An 11,793-nucleotide genomic window follows, 5' to 3' on the forward strand; every position below is an offset into this window, starting at 1 on the left:
ACATGAAAGCTTTTAACTCAATATTAACTCTAATGATAACAATCCAATCAGAAACCAGTGATCAAAAGGGGAATTAAATCAGCAGGTTTTAGAGCCAGACTGGGCCTGATCAGACAGCCCTACTTAACATAACCTCTGGTAGTCCTGGTAGGTGCTAGGGTTTATAATCCAGATGTTAATTATTTTCATAACCTTGGGATACCATATATTCTAATCTCAACAGTGGCAGAATTTATACATGTTACTGTTTAAATCAATTGAATAGAACTAACAGACAGAAATCAAACAAACAGAAATCAAACAAACATAACAGTTCTAGTTTCTTAGCATAAAAAAAAGAGACACACAACACAATACATTTTGGTGAAAAAAACTGCCATTTATTCTTTCACATATAAAAAAAAAAAGGTTTTGGTTCAAACAAAATGTAACCCAGGCCACTTGCACAGTTCTCTCGTTAATATAAAAGTCATGGTGCCTTTGCTCAGACGTTCATTTTTTTGTCATTGCGCAGAGTGGCACCGCAAACAGAGAGGCTTCATTTCAAACCCCATACGTACTGTAGATCCTTTGTAAACTAACCCTGCAGTGTGAGGGGAGGAATCAGGGGACCGTTCCGTCAACATTCATCCTCCCAGTAAGCACATCCACTCCCAATTACTACTGAAGTGCATTTCCCAACAGACCTCTGCAAGAAATACTGTCACTACTCATTTGGCGTTGAGTGATCACTGGTATGCGTGCTTGGAAAACACTGATCTGCATGGTGCGTGTTCTCCACATGTTGGAGTGCATTCATCTAACTTCACAGTTTTTGGTTCTCAGCACTCGCAGGTAAGTGGATAGTAATCAAAGCATTATATATATAAACACACATCACATTAGATTCTTAAGTCCCTTGTTTTGTTTGTAGAGCATTTAGTATTGTTATGTATTTCCACTTCAGCTCAGGAAGAGAAACCAATTCAAATTTTCTTCCTGTGAAACATGTAAAAGAACCCCCATGTCTCAACCCAAAGTCCTGAAATATTACAAAGGGTTACTAGTCAGACAGAGGTTCAACACACGGGGTCCCAATACCTGCAGCACATGAAGGGAATCTGACAGGCGTGATGGCAGGAGCATCTGATAATGGAATTAAAGTCTGGAAATGACCTCAGGAGCTAAAAACTGAACAGGCATTTATTTAGCTTGACAGAACCTCGGACATCCGCCAGCCAAATTCTCTCCCTCGTCAGCAATAGATTAGGCTCTGATGAGAACGGAAGAGGTAAAGAGGGGTTTGGGGGGGGGGGGGGGGGGCTTTTATGAAATCTTAATGGATTGAAACAGTTTAGACCCAAGAGAAGTGGTGCAGATGAATAGTGATGGTGTGCAAGCACAGACTAAAATTAATGAAGCCTCTCGCCTGCTCTATAAATACATTATACTGTTAGAAGCCCTAAGCTTATTTAATACAAGCAAATGTTTAAACTAAAACTTGGGTCATTCCATGTCTGGAAATTAAATCAAATAGCACAAGACCTGCATTCTACTATTAAAAAAACAAAAAGGGAAGAAAATGCATTGGACTAACATTCTCCCCCACCAAAAACAAAAGGAAGGTTAAAATTAAACTGAACCCAGACACGAGTACAGAAACTCTAAAACATTTCTTGTCATTGGCATTGATAGGAGACCAGCTTTCACAGGCAGGTCACATGGCCAGACAATCTTATTTTACTGCCCATTTTCTGGGAAAGAGGGAGGACTGGGGTCAAAAAGGAGGTCCTTTTAGGCGAGTGATCAGCCGGTTATTCCAGCTGCTTCCAATGACAGTGAATACAAAACCAATGGCTGTTCTTGCACTCCGAGGCAGTCTGCAATTCAAGTGGATGTGCTGCTACTGAGCGAGGCATTCCTCAGATTCTTTAGGGCAACTGAAAGATCTCACAGTATCCATCCTTCCCCATGGCACGCTACTGGATCTCTCCTATGTACAGTCTTTTGTCACTGGATCCCGAAAGAACTGAAAAGAGGAGAAGAAACATTTTATTTAACAAATCTCTTTACAAAACACCAAGCTTTTTTGTACACTGTGAAATTGACATAAAAAAAATAAAAAAATAAAACACAACTCACAACACACACAGGAGTTCTGCAAATACGAAGCCACTGTGTTTAAAATGAACACATTTAAAACAGTAGCCAGGTACATATAGCCTTAAACAACATTGCACAGGTTTGCACGGTTCAAAGGAAGCAAGGAAAAGTGATACACATTTAAAAATCTGAAGCATTTATATTTTAATACGACGCTTTTGTTAAACATTGATGTCACTTGAGAGGAGTAAAGATGCAATAACTGGTGCCAGGACGAACATGGAATTTTGATGTTCAGATATCTGTGAAAGATTCAGGCAAGTATTTGAATTTTCATTAACTTGCAAAAGGTTATCAAAGCCACTGTATGTAACACTATTAAAGTATAAAATGTCGCAGTAGTAAGAATAGGTTAAGACAGCCTTACTTCACTCCATTGAATTAACTACAAAGCAAAGGATGCCATGCAGTAGTTAGTTAAAAATGAATCTTGTGTATTTCAGGTAAAAACAGTACATAAAAGTAGACACCACGAAACTCTTCAGATAAAACACATGTGGAAAAGGGGGAGTTAACAATGAGTAAATATTGTTTACTTCATTGCTATTTCCCTTTTATTACATTCCACATAAAAAACAAGGATTGCAAGCGGTCAATTTGGCCTTTAAACAATTATTCACCACCGGATGCAGGCTAGCTAGTGGAGCTATCCACTCCGATGAGAACCAGCTTTAATTTTCTTTTAGTTTAATATCACTATACATTTTATTCTTTACAAAATGATCTAATTTTATAAAAGATTACCATGAGCAACACAATGACACTGTATTCAGGTTTGTCAAAGTTGTGTATAATGGCATGTCCTATTCCCTGGGCTGCACAAATGATGCTCGGTCTAACAAAAACAGATTGGATGTGAAGCGCTGAAAGGAGTTCCCTCAATGCAGGGAGATGAGGGAAGCTAGCAGTAATTCAGGAGGGATGGTTTCTCAAGGCAGGGAGATGAGGGAAGCTAGCAGTAATTCAGGAGGGATGGTTTCTCAAGGCACACTCACCAATAGGCTCCTCAGGGTGGAAGGCGACCTCGTTCACAGAGCCGGCGTGACCAGGCAGCTTGTAGAGGATCCTCCGGGAAGTGGTGTCCCACACGTACACAAACCTGCACACAGACAGACAGAGTCAACAGGGGAGAACCACCAAACGCTGGATTCAAAAGGGTCAACCCTTTGCTGACATTAAGAAATTGAGCATTGCAGTTTAACATAACTACATAATAGAAACCCAGAGATTCCTCCCACTAAGGTGCCTAGAGTATACAATATGAAGGTGTCAAGAAATTCACACTTTATGAGATTTAATCATCCATACACAGCCAAAATATGGACAGATCTGAGGGCACATAATGCAGTCCAGTATAGTTAAGCGCTGGTCAATCTGTGACTGCATGGAGGGGTAAACCAAGACATCTGCCGTTTAAAGACTTTTCATTTTTAACAGTTCTCCTTGCTCTTATTCTTACTGAGCTGCAGAGAAGAGACACCCTTGGAAGCTTTCTGGTGTAGAAATAATATCTGTTCAAATTTAGAAGGGCATGTTCAGCTGTGCTGTTTAGACAGATACGGTTATAAAAAAGGAGGCTAGATCACCAGTGCACTTCCATGCGTCACGTCACTACATTCAAAATAAAACTGCTAGGGTTACAAGAGCAGCAACAAGTACCTCAGCAGGGTGCCTAGGTGATTCGTTACCCAAGTGTGTGATATTAACAGCTCATTGTGGTCAGCCCTGCTTCCAACTTGAGTTAGTGTTTATAAAAAACAGTCAGACCAGCTTGGCTGAGAAGACAGACGCAGAGAGAGAGAGAGACCAACAGCACATTTCTTGTGATGCTGCTAAAAATAAATGCCGACATCACGTGGATTCCTGGTTTAATGCACTCGTGGCTGGGTTGAAGTATTGATGTTTGGAAACAGATTAAGCATTCCATCACAGTGAGGCTCTTCTGTCATCACAAATCCACAGCAGAGCTACTACAGTACATCACAGTGACAGTAAGCTAACCCCCCTGCCTGCACTGCAGAGTCATCTAAATTAAACACACTCCATGAAATGCTTTTGTGCGCTAGCCCAAGACAATAAGCCAATTGAGAGCCCAGGTGAGTCCATTTTTAGAAATCATTTGGGAGTTGCAATTCTGGAATACAAAGAAGAAACAAGATCCACAACAAGACAAGGAGTTGTCGTTTCTACATGGACATAGCAGGTAATTGAGGGTAATTAAATATTCCATCAGCAAGCTGGAAGGATTGTGAATCATTAAGAAAATCATTGTTAGAAGAATGCTATGCAATAGAACATTCAATTTAGATATGCCATCTAATAACATTGACAAGACTCCCACGTTGGGTCTTGCTACATCAAAACAACCTCTGCATATTTTCTTGATTAACCAGCTAGATCGAACTCCCCTAGGTTAGGAAGAGAAAAACCACTACATGTGCTTTAGATCCTATTTCTACTAAACTATTAAAATAAGTATTCTCTAGGATTAATACTAGAGTTAAGTATTAGTAATAGTTCCCTTTCATCTGGCATTGTTCTTTAAGGTTGCTGTGGTAAAACCATTGCTTAAACCTACTATGGATCCAAAAGTTCAACAATTTCAGGCCTATTTCTAGTCTCCCCTTTTTATCCAAACTTCAGAGAGTAGTAGCTAATTGCAGTATATGAGAACTCTCAGTTTCTGCCCAGGTACTGAAACTGCACTTAAACTTAACTGCACTTAAATGACGTGCGGTTATCTTCAGATATGGGCTCAACCTCAGTTGTACTTCTAGATTTAAGTGCAGCATTCAACACTCCTCTTGTAATTGATCGTCTTGAGAATCTAGCAGCATTGTCAGGTTGTATCCTGTCTTGGTTTAAATTCTTTGCTAAAACGGATAAAGAATCCTCTTATCTGAAGTTACACGTGGTGTCCCGCAGGGTTCCGTTCTTGGTCAAATTTTGTTTTCCTTGTATAGGCTACCCTTGGGCGATACTATCTGTAGAAATGAAATACATTTTCATTACTATTCCGATACGCAATTATATTTCTCTAAAACCGGGTGACACCTCAGCTGAAAATACTTCGACTACCTGTCTTGTTGACATTAAGTCATGGATGTCAAAAAATCTTTTTTCTTTTTTTATAAATTTAGTCGTCGCCAATTTTTTACCCCGGTTTTCTCCCCAGTTTAGCATGCCCAATTATCTGTATCCTCGGCTCACCGCTCGCAACCCCCCCGCCGACTCAGGAAACGGAGGCTGGAACACGCGTCCTCCGAAACGTGCTCCTGCCAAGCTGTCATTTTTCGTGCTCCTGCCGACCTAAGCCCTCCCTACCCGGGCAGCGCTCAGCCAATTGTGCGCCGCCCCCTAGGAACTCCTGGTCACGGTCGGCTGCGACATAGCCTGGATTCGAACCTGCGATCTCCAGGCTATAGGGCACATCCTGCACTCCGCGCGGAGAGCCTTTACTGGATGCGCCACTCAGGAGCCGCTAGTCAAACGTTTTAAAATGAAGGTAAAACAGATGATGCTTTTGGGATTACAGAATCGACTAAATATAAATCCATCTGATTTCACATTTGGTAGTTACTCCTCCAGGCTGAAATGAGAAACGTGGGTGTCATTTGATGAAGATCTTTCATTTGAGCCACACATTAAGAATGTAACTAAAGCGTCTTTTTCATTTAAGAAATATTGCTGAATTAAGACATTCTCTTTCACGGCAGGATGCTTTAACACGTAGGCATGGTTAATGCTCTTTTTCTCTGGTATTTCAAGTTGTGTTACCTCGACTGCAGCTTGTGCAAAATGCTGCTGCCAGAGTGAACTAAAGCAGAGAAGAATAAACACATGACCCTGTGTAGCAGCCTTACATTGGTTTCCTGTACAGTTTAGGACTGATTAAGGTCTTGCTTTTAACAAAGCTTTAAAACTGCCTTGCTCCCCTAGATCTAAAAGATGGGGTCAGAAAATATGTATCCAATCGCTCTTCGATCACAGGAGGAAGGTTTACTCAGTATTCCAAGGACACAGAAAAAAAACAGGCGGCAGAGCGTTCAACTTTAGAGCCCCAAAGTTGTGGAACGATCTGCCACGATTTGTAAGCGAGGCACCGTCTGTTGCTGCTTTTAAAGTAAGATTAATAGACACATTTATAAATTTAGCACATGTATTTTAAAAAGGAAGATTCAGACGTACTATTTTTTTATACTTATTTTTAATCACAGCTTGTTAACCAGGGAGAGCAGGTATAGAGAACAGTGTGTCCAGTGAAACGTATCAACAGCAATGATGCACATCCTATAAGGGAGCATTACTCCTGGTCAGTCTTACCTGTCTGCAGACCCTGCTGCTATTTTGCTCCCATCTGGAGACCAAGAACATCTTAGAAGGTTCTGCAACAAGAAACAGACATTAAAACCTGCAACTGATTTCACAGTGCAATATCCAAACCTCTCTCAATAAGAAAGGTGTTGAAGGTGATGGAATTACATTAAAGGACTCAAACACTTGCACAACTGATCTCGCCATACAAATACATTCACACACTCAATCCTTCCTGCCCTCGTTCTATCTGGTTTAAGGTTGCACAATGCAGTATTGTACTCAGCCCCAGTGGTTTTGCAGTCAGCAGAAAAAAAACTACTATGAGGTCAATACCTTTTCAAAGTTGTGAATGCTTCCTTGGAATATCTTCAGACACCTTTCTTTTGGTGCAAAAGGGCGTACGTCCCAGATACGAACTAAAGTCAGAAAAAAACGTTGATAGTATACAGGTATTTGACAAAACAGTGGCACAGAATGATCAATTCAAAACAACTTGGCATTTCCAGACATCAGGCCAGATCAGCAAATGAGTCCCCAGAATGAATGAACTTTTCAAATATGAAGATCTGAACAGGCCAGCACTTCACCTCAGCTATTAAAGGATGCACTAATAGAAAACAAAGGGACGTGGTTAACATTGCACTTCAAGAGGCTTTTACTGCCATTCTACAAACAAAAATAAAACACAAAGACGCACCTGTGTTGTCCATGGAGTTGGAGAGCAGGTAGGAGCCCTCTGAGCTCAGGCTGAGTCCGGTCAGAGAGTCAGCGTGGCCGCGCATCGTGTAAATCAGCTTGTTCTGTCGCAGGTCCCACACCTGGTGAAGAGGAACACATTCAACACATGAAGCTGGACAAGCCCTCACAGCTTCATCACATGAAACTGACCGAACGGCACACCCTTGTAGAAGTGTACATAGTTTAGCACCACAGATTGTTCCAGTTACAGATGAAGTGTGCACATTTAACATGTTGTATGGTCACAGTACAGATAAACTGGGTTCATTCACACAAACTGCTGTTCAAAACTAAACTAAGTCATTACTATTATGGGCTTAATACCCATCAGGAAATGCATCATGATGGGCACTTGCACGATGTGTAATAAAATTACATGATCATTTCATGGACTATTGGTAGCTAGGGATATTGGGTATTCTTGCCAACTACAAAACACACTTAGTCCCCATTCAAGAATCACTACAAAACTACAATGAGCTATATTGTGCTTCTGGTCTATACAAACGGCATATCCCTCTATCGCTGTAGGATATATCATTTAAAAAATATAACGATTCATCGATACACAATGAATCGAGACACCCCAAATTATTCACTTTCTTTAATCTTGTCAGTTCACTGGAGTTGTGACCACATAACTTTTCAAAAGTTGGAATCAAACAGCCTACCTTATTAAATGTGCAGTTTTGTCAACACAGGGATGGACAAAACACTTGCACTGCAAGATTAGCATTAGCCACTCTTGAGCTTCTTGTAAATGTGTTGAAACTCAAACTGCTAGGACTGTGCACCCGTCTAATACTCCACATGTCCCAGCAAGTTTGATAAATAGCTGCAGGCATGGAAAGGACTCCCACCTCAAAGACATATGCATCTCAGTCCCGACTACTGCAGAGGAACAGAAGGAGCCGCACACTTACCTTGATGTCATTGTCAATCCCTCCGGATATGATCTGGTCGCTGGTGTCGTTGAATGTGACGGAGAGGACCTGGTAGGTGTTCTGGAACGTGTGCACAGCAGCTTTCTTACGGATATCCCAAAGCTTCAAAAACAGACACATCATTCATTTCAAAAGACAAGGAAAGGCAACCGCCGCCTGCACTTCAGACAAATAAAACTCTGGAATTCAAGAGTTTGGATTTTAAAGTTCAGCTGAAACTTCTGGAATACACAAATCAAAATCATAATGCTTCACTTATGAGGGGTGGGGGAAGAGTACACTGAAGGTGGCAATAGCTGAAACTCTTGCCTAGTACTTAGTCCCCTATAGTTTACCTTGGAATACTAATTTGAGCATTGATTTTATTTTGTTATTTTTTTTTTTTTAAATGCCTCTTCATCTACACCGGAGCCCTTACTTTAACTGTGCCGTCGTCGCTGCCTGTGCAGACGACCTGTGGGCCGCGCCTGGCCGGGTAGCAGGAGTTCACGAACGACGTGTGTCCCTTCAGCCTCTTCATCCTCTCACCCGTCTCGCTGTCCCACACCCCCACCGTCTTATCTGTGGAAGCTGAGAACAGCAAGCTGCAAGGCATTTAGAATTGGATTAAGACAGGGTGCACAAAACTTCAGAATATTCACCCCGGTATCATTCAAGTAACTTGGCTTCCAATTCTTGTTCTGTTGCTGTTAATCATGCAAGTTTTCCGCTTAGCATGGTTCAAAGCAATATTTTCTCTAATAAAAAGGGACTTTTTGCATCAATGTGAGACTCGAGATAAGAGCGAGACTAATTTGATCAGTACCGCCTTCAACACCTGTGCAAACTTCTCTGCTGACAATTTCATTGTGTTGGTTAAGAGAATTGCTGCTGTGAGAACCATTGCGTGAATGAGGCTTTGTATTAAATTACAGGAAAGCTCACACAGGTGTTGAAGGCAAAACTAATAATCTAATTAGTCCTCATCTTTTACCTCTAGCCTCTAGTTCTGCCACTAACCTGCCATCTGTATTGTAGTGCAACTCCATGACAGCCCCGCTGTGGCCCTTGAGTGTGGCGAAGTTATCACAGTCACCATAGACATTCCACATCACTGCAAAGACACGCAAACACCAAGCCAGTTATAATACAGCCGGGTGGAAATCTAGCCATTTAAAAAAGCAGGGATGGAAATAAGGCTCTCATTGCAGAGCAGTTTGATCCATTCCTGATTTTGCTGCAAGTTTAATATGCACCTGAGCTTGTTACCTATACACTGTGGCTAATCAAGCTCGTAGTAAAACCTGGAATGGGTGAAACTGCTGTGCAACAGGAGTCTTATATCTATCCTAGAAAGGTCTTGTGCACCAAAATGTTCTGAGAGATGGCCGAGTATTACACAATATAAAAATCGGTCTTCAACTTTGAGAGAAAATACACAGTTGAAGAGTAAATGAATACACACACTAGAAAATACTTGATTTGATTACTGTAGGTCACGGGTTCCCAACCTGTGGTCCGTGAGTAAACTCCAGGTGTATAGAAAGCCAAATTATCATTTGAGAGATCTTCAAATGACTTCCTGTTTATTTTGAGATATCTTGAAATTATTTAGAGATCTTTAAAATCCTCATTTTAAAAAAGATTGCTAAATGGTAGTTTGGTGTAACATGCTAGCAAAATCCATGCGGTTTCCATATTTAAAGATATCTCAAAATAACTTCCTGTTCATTTAGAAGATCTCTAAATCATTTAGAGATCTCAAAATGAACAGGAAGCCATTTGAAGATCTCTAAATGACTTCCTGTGAAAATGCTCTGTCTTGAATGGACTTCCTGTTCATTTAGAGATATCTTGAAATGAACTGGAAGTAATTGAGATATTTTCAAATGATTTCGAAATATCATTAAAACCCTCATTTTAAAAAGATCTCTAAATGAGTTTGGCATATCATGCTAGCAAAATCTTTTTTCATTTTTAGATCTCTGATGTACAGACATCTTTAAATGGACTTGACATCTTAAACTGCACAATTATAGATATCTGTAATTCAATTTGAGATATCAAAATGTTTTACGGATACCTTAAAATGCAATTTGAGAGATCTCAATGATAATTTGGCTTGCCATATAGGTGGTCTGCAAAACGCTCCCAAAATTTGGTTACGCAGTTCTCGCAAAAACCTGTTTCTACAGAACCGCACGTTGTGCAACTACAATATGTATTACTAAGCAACACAAACAGCTTTAACCACATTATATATAATAAGATATGTATGTAGTCTGTGCACCTCCCCCACGTACATCACACCGGAGTTGAATTCCAAAGGAAAGCACTTCTACTCACAGATGAGTCTGTCGAATCCAGCTGATGCCAGGGTAGCACCATTGGGATGAAACTTGCAGCAGTGAACTTCTCCCTCGTGTCCACAGAGAAGCATGATTGGTGCCTGCAAACTGGAGCTCCTGGGGGGGCCCTGGGATTTAAAGGATATGGTGACTGTCTTTAGAAACAGGGAGCCTTGTGTAGATGCAGAAGATCAAAGGAAGGAGCAATCTGTGTAGACATGTGTCTGAGAGGCACTGGCTGGTAATGAGGAGTACATTTGGACTTATTTCTCCCCCTCAGAAGAGGAAAATGTTTGATGCTATTCAAGATTCAACACTGCCCTGCCCAAGTCAAATTGTGTTGTTGCGTTATGAATGTAATTTCACCCCTGAGGTCTAGGGGTAAAATACATATTGCTGTGCATTTGTTCAGGTTAGTTAAATGTTTTCTCCAGCTAAACAACTATGAACAAAAAGTAAACTTATAAAAACACCAAAAACACAAGTCCACAAACACACACACAAAAAAGACAGTTGGCATTACTGTACAAAGCCATAAAATAGAAAAAACAGCAGTACCGAGAACTTCCGGCATAAAGTTTAAACACCAGTCAGATGCAAACGACGATGCAACGATTTTATAAGCTGATAGTTTGAATGAGATATCGTCTATAGGATTAGCGCAGTAGAGCAATGACAGTGAAATTCAACAGCAAACAACAATTAAACAAAGGTAAGATGCAAACATAATACATATAGTCGACAATGTAATCATATACTGTTCTTGCACATCTTTACAGCCTACACATTTCTCAAGCGCACTGCGTTGTGGGAATTGTAGTTCGAGTGTACAGTTACCTATAACACAACAATGCCTAGGAACACAATTAACAAACGTACCATGTGCAGCTCTCGTCCCTTTAACGTCAAAAAGAGATAAAACGCAAAACTATGAAACAGGTGACCGTTTGTTCAAAAGCCAGACTTACCATCGGCATGAGCTGCTGCTGTCCCGGAGCCGCCGCCATCTCACTGCGCGGCTTCTTCAAGGCCGGAACCAGGGCCATCTCGTTGGGCCCGGGGCCTTTCCTTTTCTTGGGCTCAATCATGTCTCTTTAATACTTAAATAAAAAAAAAACTTTCAATTCAAAAAATCCAAACAAAGCCCCGCCACCAGCTCCCGTCTCTCTCAGCGCAACAACAGACTCTCCACGAGCACCCACAAGCACTCGCGCACATCAACTCCCGCCTGCGAGCCTCCTGGTTGGCTGATATGTAGGCAGCTCGATCGTATTCGAGTTTTCCATTGTTTTCTTTTCTTGTCAATCACAAGGTCAATTGCTTAC

The 11,793-nt window shown here is 41.0% G+C and overlaps 1 protein-coding gene across 1 annotated transcript; it reads right to left on the reverse strand.

The window, feature by feature from the left end:
* Positions 1-358: 358 nt before the first annotated feature.
* LOC117964136 (U5 small nuclear ribonucleoprotein 40 kDa protein-like) lies at positions 359-11,712 on the reverse strand. The gene is made up of 10 exons (XM_034906695.2): positions 11,437-11,712; positions 10,467-10,596; positions 9,141-9,234; positions 8,560-8,725; positions 8,121-8,243; positions 7,157-7,277; positions 6,793-6,875; positions 6,466-6,527; positions 3,138-3,241; positions 359-2,008 (listed from the first exon to the last, which is right to left on the reverse strand). Exons 1-10 carry the CDS (start codon positions 11,554-11,556, stop codon positions 1,959-1,961), a joined length of 1,053 nt encoding a protein of 350 aa, XP_034762586.1. The 5' UTR covers positions 11,557-11,712; the 3' UTR covers positions 359-1,958.
* Between the last annotated feature and the right edge of the window lie 81 nt (positions 11,713-11,793).

This window comes from Acipenser ruthenus, chromosome 23, assembly GCF_902713425.1.
Source record: "Acipenser ruthenus chromosome 23, fAciRut3.2 maternal haplotype, whole genome shotgun sequence".
In the NCBI taxonomy this organism is placed as follows: Eukaryota; Metazoa; Chordata; class Actinopteri; order Acipenseriformes; family Acipenseridae; genus Acipenser; species Acipenser ruthenus.